The 17,811-nt window shown below is 39.5% G+C and overlaps 1 protein-coding gene across 3 annotated transcripts in view; it reads right to left on the reverse strand.

Moving 5' to 3' along the window:
- SNX24 (sorting nexin 24) overlaps positions 1–17,811 on the reverse strand; it is a 172,575-nt gene that overhangs the window by 41,820 nt on the left and 112,944 nt on the right. For all 3 annotated transcript variants that reach the window (XM_015095949.4, XM_060415675.1, XM_060415677.1), the window contains one exon: positions 16,588–16,692. In XM_015095949.4, the coding sequence (XP_014951435.1) occupies positions 16,588–16,692 (105 nt within the window). The remainder of the gene's footprint in view (positions 1–16,587; positions 16,693–17,811) is intronic.

Consider the following 17,811-nt stretch of genomic DNA (forward strand, 5'->3'; position numbering starts at 1 on the left):
TTGTATGGCCTCCAACAGCATTTTTAATTAGTTACAGTTTTAGCTGAATTGTTTAGATGGGTTTCTAAAAGAATACTTTCTAATTTAATTTTCATGGCCAAATAAGATTAGGCATTAATCCCCATGGCTCTAAGGAGTCCTAGGAATATTCTGGAATTTCAGAAAAATGAGGACAAACATGTCACATATGATCTGGATTTGATGGGAAAAAAATGATGGCTATTTTTCACTGTATGCCTCTTCTATATCAGGAACTGGATAATGCTTCATGTACATTAGCTTATGTAATCCTCACTAACAACTTTATGAGGTGTATCTTCTTATTCCTTTTTACAGAAAAGGTGACTAGCGCTCAAGGAAATTAATTAACTACCTTAGCTTATACAGCTAGTATAAGTAGAGTCAGGACTCTGAACCCATATTCACCTGATGCCAGGCCACATTCTTCATTCCAGCCATCTGCTGCTGCCCATCCACCCAAATCTGCCACTGGCCTCTAAATCCAGGGCCCAACTAGAGCCCCAAAGTCAAATCTGGCCTGTTGTCTGCTTTTATAAGTAAAGTTTTATTGGAACACAGAGAAGGCTGAGTGCCAAAGAATTGATTCTTTCAAACTGTGGTGCTGGAGAAGGCTCTTGAGAGTTCCTTGGACAGCAAGATCAAACCAGTCAATCCTAAAGGAAATCAGCCCTGAATATTCATTGGAAGGACTGATGCTGAAGCTAAACGCCAATACTTTGGCCACCTGATGCAAAGAGCCAACTCACTGGAAAAAATCCTATTGCTGGGAAGGATTGAGGGCAGGAGGAGAAGGGGCTGACAGAGGATGCGATGGTTGGATGGCATCACGGACTCAATGCACACGAGTCTGAGCAAACTCCGGGAGATACTGGAGGACAGGGATGCCTGGCGTGCTGCAGTCTATGGAGGTGCAAAGAGCTGCACACGACTGAGCGATCGAACAGTAACTGGAACACAGCCCCTCTCCCTGTTTTATATATTATCCAGGGCAGCTTTCATACTACAGTGGCAGAGGCGAGGAGTGCGACAGTCCATACAGGGCACACTGTCTAAAATATTGACTAGTTGGTCTTTCACACACAAAAGATTGCCAGCTCCTGCCTAGTGTAAAAACTCTTGTGTTTATAGCTGTACCACTTCCTGTCAGAGGGACAATATACATTTCTCTTTTAATTCCCTCACTTTCACCTTCCAGATTCAATGGTCAACTCTGATTCAGAACACACCAAAAGTCCTTCTAATATTTCTTGAGATTTTAGAAAGCAAACGGTTTGGGGTAGGTATGAACGATCACAAGCAATATGATAACACTTAATAAATTTCCTTTTTTTGATGGACCAGAAGATACAAGTGACACAGGTATCAAGCCCAAAATTGCCAAAGCTCATTAATAATGTTGGTTCACACTTCCTGTTATAAGGAATCTGGAATTAATGGCTCTCAATTAATCTGCTCCACTCTTTGACTGCTTATTTATCAGATCAGGAAAGATAGATTTAATAGTGCTTGCTTAAAACAGGTTCTTTAATTGGAAACATCACAGCATTTAGCTCACTTTGTACTCCAGCAATTAAGAACAATTTGGAAAAGTGTTGTTGATTTTTTTTACACTATTGTCTCCTTGATTAGATTTCCGAAGAGCCAGACAAAACAAATGACAATACTAGCTAGCGCTATTGGTACAAATAAAAGCCCAACTGCCAGATTACTTACGATGAGAAATGTGAGCCATCCTCATCCATTTCATCAGTGTCTTACATTCATTTCCCTGTATCCTTGTCTCCTGTGTAGGTGAGTGGCAATACCTCTTGTAAAAGGCATCATTTTTGTGCCTAGCTTTACACGATTATCTTTTCTCCAAATAAGCCAAATCAACAGAAGAAATTATTTTTCTTGATTAAGCACCCACATTTCTCTTGGGAGCGAACAAAACAAACAATTAATCTTTCCTTATTTGTTCTCACAAGTCCCTGCCTCCTTAAACACAGACTATCCAGGTACCTGTGGCAGCCAGTCGGCAGCAATTAGGCCTGAGCAGAAAATGAATGGACTCCAGGCTGAGCGCCTAATCTGCTGAGAGCTCGTGTGAGAGGGAAAGGTTATACCAGGAAAATTCCCTTGTCGTCGGAACACTGCTCAAAATTACTACCTGACTTCAGCATAATTAACCAGGCTTGGGAATTTATATGAACTAAGTAATTGGAAAGAATTAGCAGGAGATATGTACATTAATCTTTACCAGTTACACAGTGTTTAATGAAATTAAGGGTCTTGTGCTCGTTCTCGCCTTGCTTAGTTTGCACACTTTCTATCTCACCTGTAGAACAAGGAGATTGTGTCATATAAAGATTAAAATAAATTTTTTTAAGTGTAAAAGTAAAAAAAAAATGCAAAACTCAACAGTAGGCACTTAGTTAAATAAATTATAATATATCCACAGGATAAGGTAAAATATTATGAAGCAGTATTAAAATTATTTTTTAAAAGAAACTTTCTGTTAGAGATACATACTGAAATATTTATAGATAAAAATATTTTGGAGTTTTTCTCAAAGTAACATGAGAGGGTGGGGTAAGATATAGGTCAGGTTAGATTGCCCCTGTATTGACAATGGTTGATTATCAACCATGATGCTCATGTTGGAAGATTTTATTACATTATTCTGCCAAGTCTTTATATGTTGAAATTCTCCATAATAAAAGTTAAAATAGTTTTTTAAAAAACCTTCTCCTAGAGGAATACTTAACACATGATAAATGTTCGTAATCTGTTTTTAAAAGAGGAGTTTATAAAGCATTATAGATGACGTAAAAGCACTTTAAAATACAGGATTAAAACTATGCATAGGAAAAAGACAAAGCAAGCACACTAAAATTTTGAGATGTCTAAATCAGGGTTTCTCATCCTGGTGAATATTAACATTTGAGGTCAAATGCTTGTTTGTTTGGGGCTGTCCCATGCACTGCAGGACGGCTAGCATTCCTGAAGTACCCACTAGATGCATGCTAGCAGCAGCCCCATCCTCAGCTGTAGCAACTAAAAATATCTCTGTGCATCATCAAATGTCCAGGTCTAGAACCAGTGGTCTAAATGGAAGAATCACAATTACTTTTATTCTTTTGTGTTTTTCAATGTTGTTGAGTATGAACATACACGTCAGTTCAGTTCAGTTCAGTCACTCAGTCGTGTCCGACTCTTTGCAACCCCATAAATCCCAGCACACCAGGCCTCCCTGTTCATCACCATCTCCCAGAGTTCACTCAGACTCACGTCCATTGAGTCAGTGATGCCATCCAGCCATCTCATCCTCAGTCGTCCCCTTCTCCTCCTGCCCCAAATCCCTCCCAGCATCAGAGTCTTTTCCAATGAGTCAACTCTTTGCATGAGGTGGCCAAAGTATTGGAGTTTCAGCTTTAGCATCATTCCTTCCAAAGAAATCCCAGGGTTGATCTCCTTCAGAATGGACTGGTTGGATCTCCTTGCAGTCCAAGGGACTCTCAAGAGTCTTCTCCAACACCACAGTTCAAAAGCATCAATTCTTCGTCGCTCAGCTTTCTTCACAGTCCAACTCTCACATCCATACATGACCACAGGAAAAACCATAGCCTTGACTAGCCGGACCTTAGTCGGCAAAGTAATGTCTCTGAACAATGAAACAATACTGTAATAGTAAAAATATGTTAACCTGCAAGGAAAGAATGATTGATGCCTGTAAAGAAACAGATAGTGATCAGAAAATAAATGACCACAGAAAAGATATATAATATTCTTCCTCTGATTAAACTACAGTCATCAAGCTAAAAGTGAACCTCACTACAAAAGCCAGTTTTTAAAAATTCTTGAATCCATTACAATGAATCTGATAAAATACAAAAGTATCTCTAGAATAATGCTGGGCTTCCTAAAACCTTCTCTGAATAGAAAACAGCAGTAGTAGTAGAGACTCAAGACACCTTATAGCCACCTTAAAGGAACCGATAGTTAAAGAAATATAATGCTAGCTCAAGATGTGAAGTTTTTATCATCTAAATCCGTCTACTTGTTAAGAGAAGTTTGGACATGAAGAAGTAATATATAGCCTATCTTTCTCTTCATGAGCCTAGAATGGCATCACCAACAACCTGTTTTGGGGAGGGGCTTTGAGCTGGCTTTGCATAAATGAGTGCAGGTCTGTGCGTGTTCTCACCACACACACCTCGGCCATTTTCTTTCTAGAAAAGGCCAGCAGCCATGAGCTGGCAGCAAAGCATAGCCAGCTCAACAGGAAGACTCAACACAAAATATCCATCTTATTAACCCAGTGTTCTTGTTCAGAGCACTGAACCTTAATTATTGACCCCTTAGAGTAATTTTTTTAATCAGTGCCGACTGCCAAATTGGGTGGTTGATATTTGATAATTCACAGGTTTGGGAAATAACTCCCAAAGTTTTAAGTTCTAAGTCTGATCAAAGCTTTCAGGCCACAGTGCACTGTAGTGCATATTCCCATTCTATCTCCTTCTTTCACACAGGTCTTCTTCATGAAATCAGAAACATTTTTGAAGGCCCTAATGCTTCTTAAATAGGCATTACTAATTATACCTCCACTGACCCATCTGACCTCTGAAAGTTCATTATCTATATAGTTTTGTAGAACAGGCTTCCACCAGACTTATCCACCAAGGTGAGCAAGAATGCATTATCAGAATTTTAAAAATACTGGTTTGTTTCCTTGAAAGAAAAGTATACTGTGACCTTTAAAGAAATAATATGTGTGACTGTCTTTAGAAAATTAAAAATTTTTTTTGCACTAAAAAATATTTTAAACAAAGTATTATTTTGAGATCAATGGGAAGTAGGTAAATTACTGGGGAAAAAAAGGACATTTGAACTTAAACAGCACAATTCTCTGTAATTAAAATGGAAACCTTTAAAATACAGTATAATGAGAAGAAATATCATACATTGTCTTAAGTAATTATTTATAGCCTTCATACAGTGCTTTCAACTTAGCACAAAAATACTCTTACAGAACTACTATAAAACCTAAAAATACACAGCTCACTGGCTACAAAAATGAAATGTAATAGCAGAGACTAGTACAGTTTTACTTTTTCCTTTGTATTTTATCAATTACTTCAACAATTCTGATGACAAACTTGCCTGCCAAATTCTGGATAAGTGGTTAGGGTTTTCTTGTACGAAAAGCCAACCGCTGAAACAAGGTTATAGGATTTCTAACCAGGGACAAGAGAAACATGTATGCACGACAGAATCTGAAAACACTTGCTAGCAATGATGGATTTAAGTTATTAACAGATCAAAAAGAGATGGATGGTGGTTTGCTTTTCTTAATCTACATCATCATCTAGATCTAGTTAGAGATATGTGGTGCACTAACAAACCTGGTTAAGATTTCGATAGAATCAGTAAAAATAATCTGCTCCTGTTACACTGAGTCTGTATCAATCAATAAAATCACTTGTACAAGGAAAGTACTGTTAAGTACTGACAATCCTAGCCATTAATATTATTTAACACACTGTTCACAATCTTTAACGAGAACAAAGAACAGTTTGTCTCATGTTATAAGCAAGATCTCCACAGATTCTCTTACTTCTATGGGTTTCTACAGGGATTTTATGAAATTCAAGCTGTACATCTCTCAAAAAACAAAAAAACATAAGGTCTTCCACCTCCATGGTGGGGCTACTTAATCCCTGTATATTTCAGGCTTGATTTTTGTCTGTTGTTGAGAATAATAAGGTTCATTATTTATTTTAAAATGTATGTAAGGTCTTGTTCTTTAGTCGTTGCAGTTTTAAAAAAGTCCCTTACAAGAAGCGAAGCTGCCATGGTATCACTTCTTAATCTGTGAATTAAACTCAAAATTCTAAGGACCTAGGCCATCAAGTCCTATGCTGGTCACTGGGGTAGCACAGGGCTTCTCTGCTGAACTGAGCTGACTCAGCTTCATCAGGGCCTTTACCGAATCAAGGCTGGATTAAGTGAGAAAATTTCAATTAGTCCTTAGCCAGAGTTGAATGGCTAGGAATAGATATGCAGACATAAGACTTAAAAGCCACAGAAATGAAAGGTAGAGGAAAAGAAAGAATAAAATTAGATTGTGTTTAAGAGATTGTTTTTAACTTTATAGATATCTATGATTACATGAATAATAATGAGAAAATGCCTTTAAGAAGTAAAACTAGCTTAGAGATTATTATAATTCTAACATCTTAATTAGAAACCTGTTCCAAGCTTAATGCTTGCAGTAATGACTGCTCACAACCCCAGCAGTGTGATGCGTACTGGTTTGCAAGTTTGCTGACATAAGCAAGAGAAAGCTGCGGACCTGGTAAGTGGACACTGAAAACATTAAAAACTGAACCTCAGTTCAGTATCATTTAGCCTATTGTTCTCCACTCAGTTATGCCTACTGTGAAATTCTCACGGAATGACTGACAAAAACCAAAAACCTTTGGGGGTGTCCAAACAAGACTTGGATAAAAGCTCCCCCTACCAAAGAATACTAATTGCTAGTACTGGCTCTTGGTCATAAAACAGATATTTTTAGTAATTTAACAGTAAAATGTCAAATTTGTCAGTGGTCTATAGTTGTGAAAATTAAGTCCACAAATACATCGTAGTATGGAAGTAAGAAAATGTAGTTCATAAGACGTTTAAGGGCAACTAGTACAGTAAGTACAGTAAGTACTGCTCATCAAGCAAAAGAGAGAACTTCAGAGAAGACACCATGGTGATACCAGACATGCTGGCCTGCCACCTTATGACCCCCGGATTCTGGGGGTAACAGACCTTGTCAAGCCCTGGCACCTAGCAACAGGCGATGAGGCAGCAGAGCAGATGTTAACCGAACTCTCTTCAAAAGAAAATACCTTTCCAGCATTTTAGAAGCAGTTTCTGGTGCACATTAGGGAAGGGGACCACATTACCAGAGAATCCTATCTTGAGAAAAGTAAAGAAGCTCGCTCATGGAAGACAAAGATAAAGGGCTGGAATACATGCCCAGTGGAAGTCAGAAGCAACCTAATTTATAAGAAAATGTCTTCTGAAGCACTTGGGGTGGTTAAAAAGGGTCACAGGCAGACTGAGTGGCAGTTACTCATTCATGTCTGACTCTTTGCAACTCCATGGACGGTAGCTTGCCAGGCTCCCCATCCATGGGATTTTCCAGGCAAGGATATTGGAGCAGGTTGACATTTCCCTCTCCAGGGGATCTTCCCGAGTTAGGGATCAAACCTGAGTCTCTTGCATTACAGGCAGATTCTTCACCGTCTGAGCACTGGTGGTTAAAAAGGGTCAAAGGCATACTGAGAGACCCTATTATTCTGTGAACTCTGTAACATTAAGCCTATATACAGCCTACATAAAAAATTAAAAGACATGTTTAGGTCATGATGCAACCTCTTTGGGGATTATGTTGTAGGAATGTTGAAAGTCTCTTCTACACCACATGTATATAAGTATAAAAAAGTGAAAGTGAGAAGTGAAGTCGCTCAGTCGTGTCCGACTCTTTGCAACCCTATGGACTGCAGCTGACCAGGATTAGGTCATGATGCAATCTCTCTGGGGATTATCTTATAGGAATGTTGAAAGTCTCTTCTATACCACATGTATATAACTGCTGAATTTTAAAATGGGTATGTTCCAGTTAGGTTGAGTTGAAATGCACTATCTGTATGACCGTTGACTTTCTACCACTATGGACCCAACCAGAGGTTGCTGCCTAAACACATTCTCACCTTTGAATGAATGAAATATAAAATTCATTTTGATTTGGGAAGCAAACACTGTCAAATAAACTCTTATAGCGGGGGAAATAATTAAACTTGTTTTCTAAACCTTTCCATGTATGTTTGAAGAATGTGTTATAGGAAATTAAGTAGTCTCCAAAGTAGAGCTTGGCTAACTGTGAAGAGTGATTTGGCATTTAAAACTTCCTATGGCTCAGATTATCTTGGAAAGGAAACATTAAGATCCTAAAATCACATATCCCTGTCCTGTGGACATACTGTGAACTCTGTAACTTTGAGCATCTGGTTGGCGAGTGTACGGACAAAGGAAATTAAGATAAAGCCTGAGGTTTGCCCAGGGCAAGAGGGTGTAGGGAATCAAAGATGAGCTCCAAGTAAAGCTGCTTCCTCCCCAGGGGAGGGGAGAATAAAGAGCTGTGAAGAGCAGTCTTGGAAGTAAAGGAGAGGAGGAGAAATATCCTCTGAGAATTTAAAGCCACAAACTGGCCCCTTCACAGGTTGGTAACTTAAATTAGTGCTTTCTAGTGGCAAAAAAGACCCGCAGAAAACCCCTCAACTATGAAGTCTCAGTGGACAGTGCTACAGGATATACAAAGACGACTAGAAGGAAACAGATAATACAGAAACTTGAAAAAAATTTCATTGATTCGGTCATTCTAGTTGGTATTTGTAAATTTAAAGATGAAAATATTTTGTAATTATGCAGCAAAGATATTAGTCACTGTCTCCTCAAGAATACTACTAACCATTGCGGTTTTGGGTTTTAACAATGCAGGTCCAAAGAGAAGAGTCAGAAACAATGATACACTGGAATCTATTAGAGAAGGATATAAAAATCTCAAATCGGTATCTATAAGATGGTTTATGTCTCATGTTCATACATAGAAGCTGATAACAGTCAGGTTTCTGTTCAAAGGACGCTGCCCTTTTAAAACACAGGGAAGTGTGGACTGACTTTGGATCTGCCATGTTCAAATTCTGATAAAAGTTCTAATAAATTTCTGTAAATTATTTATAAAAGATAATTAGAAAAAAAACTACACATGGTTCCCTGAATTCAGATGATAGGTGGTGATGACCATTTTTCCTGAGGAAATGAGTTAATATGTCTAAGAGATAAAATATAAACAAGGTTTGAAAATGTAAGCAAAAATATAAGGACTATTAAAAAATGTAAAACCCAGGCAGATTAGGAAAAAAATGAAAACAGAATTCATGGAAACAAAAAAACCCATAATATTAAGTTCAAAAATCAATGTATGGCTTCGACTTCCAATGAGATGGAGCAGATATACTTTTTCCCATTGATCCTGCTAAGTACAACTAAAACCACTGGGCCCTGTATAGAAAGCAAACAAGACGATTATGACAGGTTGAAAGAAGAAAAGAGACTTTTTAGGACCCAAGAAATGACACAGTATTGAGCTTCATCTTTCCTGGGTTTTCATTTTGCCTCACCTATCTTGACTTGGAGAAGAAAAAACTAGCAACCAAAAAATACCAACATATGCAGACAAATAAGGCCCCAGTAAAATCCTGTTTCCTTTAGCAAAACCATACAAGAGACAACCTAGCAAGACAGAAAACTCTCCAACTCTAAATTGCTCTACTATAGCCAAACACCACAGAAGAAACTGTGGCCAGCTGCCAGTCATGCCAGTAATGTCCGCATGGGAAGCCTAGACTTCCATCCGCGTAAGGCTGGTAATGAAGCACTCCGTGCTGGGGTGGTGTCAGAGAAGGCCAAGAGAGCAGCCAGGACTTTCACCCCCACAGCCGGAAATGTGCCCCCACCTACAGGGTCTGTGGAGACCATGTGGGGAGCTGGAACTCCCATCCTCTCAGCAGTGACGAGGAGCACCCAGCCCAACCCAGCTATCAGTGATGCTAGGTGAGGAATCTGGTCTTCCATCTTCACTTGGTAGAAAGAAGGTGGAGTCCCCTGCCTTGACTGACCAGTACCAGAGAAAGTAAGCTAAAACAACCAAGATTTAAATAAGCTTCAGAGTTTCGTACCATAACACAAAAATGTCTAGAATGCAACCAGAATCATTCATTATATCAAAAACCTGGAAGATCTCAAACAGGATGAAAAAGTCAACCAATACATGCCAACACTGAGATGACAGAGACAGGTGAAAATTATCTGACAATGATTTTTTAAGGCAGCCATGATAAATATGTTTCCATGAGTAATTATGAGCATATCTGAAAGAAGAAGAAACAGAAAAATTCAACAAAGAAATAAAAAGTCTCAGTTCCCTGGAGGTCCAAAGGTTAGGATTCAGTGCTTTCACTGCTGTGGCCCCGATTCGATTCCTGGTCAGGGAACTGAGATCCTGAAAGCTGTGCAACATGGCTAAAAAAAAGGTGGTGGTGGTGGTGGTGGGGGATATATATATACACACACACATATATACATATAAAGTATCAGCAAAAAGTAAAAGCTACAAAGAAATGGCAAATGGGGATTTTGGAACTGAAAAATACAATAACATAAAGAAAGGGCTCGGTGCAGGGTTCAATGGCCCAATAGAAGGAAAAGAGAAAAGAATCAGTGAAGGGGAAGATAGAAACAAAACAAAGTATCTAATCTGACCCATGGAAAGAAACAGTCAAAATAAATAAATAAAGGTCTTGGGGCCTTGTGCAACTATTATAAAAAATAGAACATTCCCATTATTGGAGTCTTGGAAAGAGAGGAGTAAGAGAAAGGGGTTGAAAAAGTACCCCCCCCCCCCAAAAAAAAAGGCTAAAAACTTCCACATGTGGCAAAAGAGAGACCTACAGATTCAACAAGTTGGTAGGATTCCAAACAGGAAAAACTTCAAGAAACACAAACCAAGACACATAATAATTAAGCTTCTGAAAACCAAAGACAAAGACAAAATCTTGAAAAAAAATGCCATTTGATTTTTATTTTTCAAGAATAAAAGTTTTCTATATTTCTTCCTCTCTTTAACATTTATAGAGTACCTGGGGCTCCCCTGGTAGCTCAGCTGGTAAAGAATCCACCTGCCATGCAGGAGACCCTGGTTTGATTCTTGGGTTGGGAAGATCCCCTGGAGGAAGGCACCGCAACCCACTCCAGTATTTCTGCCTGGAGAATCGCCATGGACAGAGAAGCCTGGCGCGCTACAGTCCCTGGGGTCACAAAGAGTAGACACAACTGAGTGACCAAGCACAGCACGGCACATAAGAGCACCCATTCTGTGCCCTGAGACGTTTAAGTGATTAGACAGTATTTGAACAATAATTGTTTTAATAAACAAAATAAATCAAACATCTTGCCTTCACCATGCTAGAGTAGGCACAAAGACGATGAAAACAGCCAGTTTAAAGCAACATCTTACATATACAGGAAAAACAATTAATTTGACCATGGATATTTAAATCAGAAACCATGGGGGAAAAATGAAGTTTCGAAATATTTTCCAAGTGCTGAAAAGAAACTAGAATTGTCAACCCAGAGTCCTACGTTCAAGGTGATCAGATTTAAAACATTATAAGGTCCTTGTAAATGTCAGGAGGCAACTAAAGATAATAGGGAATCACTGAAAGGATTCATACATACTAAGGCGTAAAATGGAAAGAGAAAAAGGAGGAAGAAATCTGCCACCAGTCCAAAAGCAAGCAAAGAAAGAAAAATTCAGCAAAAGGGGAACTAATGAAACACATGGATAAAAATTAAATATTGTATTTGAATATAAGCAAACAAACAAACAAAAAATGGATGGTTGTACTAAGCCCAACTATATCAATAATCATGAAAACACAAGTGGGGAATTTTAACATACCTTTTTTCTTACAGATCAAGCAGTCAAGTTAAGATACAGGAGATTCACTTTTAAAATGTCATCTGATTATATATAGTTCACTGCACTCAAGGGATTAGAAATTTGCAACTGCACATGGTCAATTTTAACAGACACCTCAGGCACTACTGGAAAAGTCAAAAATACAATACTCTTTAATTCACACTTCTGACCGAATGGAACATTATACTGCACAGTATAATTTAAAGAATGAGTGAGGGGCAGGCTAGCCAGGTAAACAGGGTCCTTTGAAGATAGCACTCTGCATCTACCCAGCCTGACTCAGATATAGCACAATTTTCTTCAAATGAACTTTTTTCTAAGGGATTAAAATATCAGCTTCGGTTATCCTTTGTCATGAGTTACTATGAGCTATTTCTGGCCAGCTCCCAAAACTTTAGTAACTTTTCACTCCATGTGATAGAGATGAAAACATGAACAAGTGCTGTTCCTGAATAAGTGACATAAGACATGAGTCCCATTCTCAGAAAGATAAATTTCACATTATTGCAATAAACAGCACAAGTGTGCTGTTCATGCAAAGTTCTGGTGAAATTCCTTGTCTGAAAATCATGAGAGCTTCCAATTTAAAGTTGCTGATAAAGAATGATAAGAGACTTGCCCATTAAATCAGCCTTAAATAAATAAGTGAAGATACCGCCTTGCTAACCACTGTTTTCTCGTTCTGGAAGAAAAATCGAGGGTCTTCATCTTTGATGAAGTACTGAAGTGTTGCCAGATTATGTCTAGGCATTAGAGGGTTTCTTCATTCATTGTGCTCTGCCGTTGGAGAACCTTCTCTGAGGAAAGGTGGAATTGTTAAGTATTTCTCTTTTGACTATTTTCTTCCCCACTTCTGTATTTTCTCCTCTTCCTTCTCCCTGGACCACCAGAAGGAAAGAGGACATCAGGCTTGAACTCACTCTGTGTCCCCCTGTCTTCTGCTGGAGCTTTTGTTGCTGTACTCTGTGCAACAGTTGCCCAGCTAGGGAGGGCAGCTCCCCACCAATTGGATAAAACAGTTTCATCAACTGGAGAAAACAACCAATGCTAAGAACGCTCCTGTGTTCTCTGACTGGGCCTTTCACACAGTATCCTAGAGTCAGTTTTTGAGCGTAATACCTTTGGGAAGCTCTTGAGATTTATGAAATCCATTTCTATGATACACGTTGTGTTCTGAATTATCTCTTTCCTGAAGAGTTAGTGCTTTCGTTCATCTTGGCCTTTTTCGTCAATGCTTGGAGATCCCTGGTGATCAGATCTCACTGCAGAAAGCAGCTTGAGGGGACCTCCTCAAGTCAGCAGGAGTGCTTCCTTCTGAGGGCAAAGTGTGGGTGGAGCGTGCAGTTTGACGGGCTTCTCCTTGAGGTAAGAGGAGGGGGAGGGGGTTGTCAACTTGGGGGCCCTGATATCTACCTTAGAAGCTTTAGCTTCCTCAGATATTCTGTTTAGTATTTTCTGGCATTTGTTTTATTTTCAAGAAAACAGTCTTTACAAATTTTGGACTTGGCCATAAACATGAGGATGTATTCTGTACGGAGTAAGTAGCCTGGGCACCCGTCCGGGCTCAGTCTCACCGCTCACCTCAGCCTCTGCCTCACCTGCCGACTCCAAGTCCAGAAGACTATCTCCACCACAGCTGTGAGTAGGCTGCCTCCCACATCCACACAGGCTCTCATGGCTGAGCTTTGCTTTTCACTGTGCAGCACCCATCACATGCTACCAGAACATTCCATCTTCTAGAAAAACTGTCAATTTTTTTCTTCCCCATTGATGATCCCCTCTTTTCCCTGCCCATCCACCATCTAACTGCTGTGGTTTATTTCTTTTTAAGTTTTTATACTTTTGTTTCAGTGGGGTCTTAGGAAAGGTGGAAAATCCTCTCAAACTGGGAGATAAAATATTACATAAACCATGTCTGATGGTCAAGTAAGTTTGGGAAACCCAAATTAATTTATTCTTAAGATTTCTGTTTCTATCCAGATGACTTAACACAGAAAATACATTGCTCACAGTTTTTAAAGGATTCTAAATATTGAAGTCAAAGATATAAAACAAATCTATCGATCAAAGAAGTTGGGGATAGACAGCCAGTTAAATTGTGATGGTTTATAAGCTATTTTCCTTTACTTTTATTATCATCATCCTTAAGACAAACTATATGTTAAGGCTGAAAATTTCTCCTGACTTAGAAAACCTACAGTACATAATAAAAAGAGTCTAACTTGGGAGTTAAGAAATTAAAATTCCAATCCTATCTCTTTAACTAATATATTCCAGGAAGTGAGCAAGTTCCTTAACCCCACTGGAATCCTGGTTCTCCATCTCCGAAATAAAAGAGCAGTGGCCAATTCAGGAAATGTGTGCTGAACCCATCCATGGTCTAGAGTGTATTAGTTGCTTTGGGGACAAAAGGAAGGGTTTTCTCTAGCCCTTCCAAGAGTTAATCTGTCTGTTTTATGGGTGGTAAACTGAGACCAGAGGGATGCTCATGAACTTAACTGAAGAGCAGGAGACAAGCTGGATTGGATAAGGTCTGAGATCTCTATGAGCTTAAGATGCTATGGCTTGGGGTATTAATATTTTCTCAAGTGTATGGGCCTGAACAGGGCCATCCCATATACCTCAAGCTGAGACGGATTCGCTGCAGAGTGCTGCCTGCCAAGCAGTGCTAGTGGTACTTACGCTCAGGGGCTCAGACTGGTACAGGGGGTGAGTGGGATTCAAACTGGATTACACAGGTGAGCAGAAGAAACAGTGGGAACTGTCTTACTTCTGAAGAGACTTAAACACCAAAAGCTATTAAGAAGTGACCCCTAAGCCAGGGTTTTCATTTCCCTGGGAATTGATCAAGCACTCATCTTTCATCCACACTCATCTCTATAACTTCCATTTGGCTCCCATAGCACACAGATAGAATCAGAGGAAAGGCGGAGAAGAGAAAGCATCCTTGAACTCCTTCAGGACTTAACTGACAACAAACTGAATATTAAACACACAAAAGCAAACAAGCACTCTCAGTCATTCAACCACATCTTTCAAGCTCTGTTTCTGAGAATAGAAAATTCTAAGCTCAATTTGAGTGTCACTGTAAACTCCTCTCTATGCCAGATGATTTTATCTGCATATTTATATCCGAAGTACAAACATCTTAAAATGTTTACACTGAGTAGTAATGGGAGTCATGTGTCAAATACAATGGGAGGAAAGAGCAAAGCTTTCTTCAGAACTGAAGCTTGAAGATATACAATATCTGTGGAAAATCTGGCTTACAAATTAAAATGCGTTGTTTACCAAGCCCGTATAATTATAGAGAGCATGCATTTTTACCCTTTGCGTACAACATCTAAAGTCTCATTTTCGGGTTTTGGGGTTTGGTTTTTGCTCTGCAGTTGCAGCCCGAGGCTCTGGAAGTCTCATGGCTCCATATACAGAATCTCTAGGCACACGCCACACACTTTCCTGTCATGCGCAGTCTCTGCTTCCCTTAATCTCCCACTGCCGGGGAGAGGCAGTGAAGGATCCATCTACCACATCCCCAGGCAGAACAAGAGTGAAGACAGCCCACCTCTGGGTTCTGGGGGTTTCCACACACCAACTTTCCCCTGTGAACACTGTAAAGACCAAGAAAACTGCGGGAGGCCAGAGACGGCTCCTTGACAATTTTTCTACTGGGGGAGAGGCCTGTGAACTGATCCCTAAGTACAAGCCTGTGTCAACAGCCTCTCTTGAGCTTCCAGGTACTAGTCACTCAAGCACAACCAACCAGAAAACCTCTGTAGAGGACACCAGATGTAGGCTTCATGAAGCCCATAGCTGCCTGCCCAAACAAAATCCACTGAGGGTTAATGCTGAAGGGGGTTACAAAGACAGCTGTGGACAAACACCAACTTCTTTGAAGAAACATGTCCTGGTTAGATCATCATGGTAAATTCAGAACTCTGAGGAGATGCCCAGTTTTTGAGAGCCAAGATTCCCCTACACCAACCCCTCACTCCTGGTCAGTCAGCCTCATGCGTCAGCCCCTCAAGTGGACTCACGTCCTGATGAACACAGGCGCCCAAGCCCCCCACCCTCCTCTCAGCGCCTACTCCACATGGCGCTCTTTGGATTAATGATGGCTACACTGACCGTTCACCTGAGGCCACTAGCACTTTTTGTTTTAAAACTCAGGGAAGTTGACATTGCCTCACTCTTTCCTTTTGTTTTTTTCTGTCACTTGGCAGAGAGACTGCTTTGTCTTATCTGACTTAGGTAGATCTGTTTGCTCCTCATGGCTGCAGGAAAGAGAGTCCTATGGATTGTTTTAAAAACACACATTCTACTTTTTGAAGAAGCTAGTACTTTGTCAGAGGCAATTTTTATATACTTATTCTCAATTTGATTCCAGACGTGTACCAGCCAGGCCCACTGAAAATGCAGTTTCTCTCATTTTCTCTCGAACACTCAACATCTAAAGGGTAGGAACACTACGCCACCAGGAAAGCCCTAATAATGAAGTTGCTCAGTCGTGTCGGACTCTTTGCAACCCCACGGACTGTAGCCTACCAGGCTCCTCTGTCCATGGGATTTCCCAGGCAAGAGTACTGGAGTGGGTTGCCATTTCCTTCTCCAGGGAATCTTCCTGACCCAGGGATTGAACCCGGCTCTCCTACATTGCAGGCAGATGCTTTACCATCTTAGCCTATGAGGAAGAGATGAATCTTGAAGAGGAAAGCTATAAACAAAAAAGCAATTTGTAGGATAGAACAAAAAATAGACATCTTGTACACTTGTTTTTACTTTTATACTAAATTTTCACTTTTAAAATAGAACCTAATTAAAGATAAAAGAACCAACCAACAACATATTTATAATTTTAAACTTTCCTTTCATTCAGAATGTTTGGCTTCTTGATACGGTCTGCATCTCACCCATAAGTTCTGAGAAAAAACACTGAAATATATGATTCTTTAAGTGACATTATATTAATTGAAGATCGAAACACATCTTACCTGTAAATATGTTTCCAAACCTTGTCGTCGTTGTTCTAAGACTTTGGGGACCCAGTTCCGAACATGTTTAGAAGGAATTTCTGGAGTTTTAATGCATTTCTTAAGCTATAAAGACAGAAATGAAAACAAACACAGGAAATGTCTTCTGATTATAAAGACATTATTTGAGGGAAAAGCCAATAAAAGAAAGTGAACCACTGTGATCTCCAATAAAAAGAAAGTAAAATATCTATACACTGAAATTTTATCGACAATTCTTTCGTTAGCTGGCCTAAATATTCATGTTTCAGAACATGAGTTCTCTGTTTTAGTAGTTGTTATTGTTATACATCATCTGGTATAATAGACTGGAATTTTTTTTCTGAAAAATTAAGAGTTCCATAAGTGAATTATAAAGAAAGTATAGAAGTTAATAATTTCCAAAATCAATGAATACAATAACATTATGGTTGGAAGAAGTACATTTCTGATGAAAGGTCTTTCTACATATTTTTCACAGAAAAAGGCAAAACAAAATGCTACTGCTGATAATCATCATTCCTGGAATGCCATATGAACCAGACCACATCATATGGAGGGGTTGCTTAAAAGTTCTATAATAAAAGAACTGAAAAAAGACTGATCCTTCCAATATCCCTAAGCATTAGGTCTAAATTTTGTTCATGATAACTGAGTGATGGTTCTCAGCTAAAGGGTTCTCTGCCCTTTCTGGGCAGCAGTTTTAAGGGACAATATAAATAAAGGAAAATTCTTTTGGAAGTTGAGTTAGAGCTGCCTGTTGCAGGTTCCTCCTACCACATCCTAAACCTGTGAATATTACCTTATAGGGCCAGGTACTACTATGTATATCTGATTACATGATATTACCCTGGAGAGATTATCCTAGATTATACAGGTGGGCTCAATGTAATCATAAGGCTCCTTGTAAGAGGGAGGCAGGAGGACCAGAATCAGGGAATGGAAGATGATACATGACTGGCTTAGGTGACAAAGTAAAGGTCGTGAGCCCAGGTGATCTCTGAAAGCTGAAAAGGGAAAGGAATCAATTATCTCCTACAACCCATTCATATCTTAATTTTAGCTCAATGAAACTCAATTTGGGTCTCTGACCTTGAGAGGCATAAGATAATAAATTTGTGTTCAGTCACTGCTACTGCTGCTAAGTTGCTTCAGTCGTGTCCGACTCTGTGCAACCCCATAGACAACAGCCCACCAGGCTCCCCC

This window comes from Ovis aries, chromosome 5, assembly GCF_016772045.2.
Source record: "Ovis aries strain OAR_USU_Benz2616 breed Rambouillet chromosome 5, ARS-UI_Ramb_v3.0, whole genome shotgun sequence".
Classification (NCBI taxonomy): domain Eukaryota; kingdom Metazoa; phylum Chordata; class Mammalia; order Artiodactyla; family Bovidae; genus Ovis; species Ovis aries.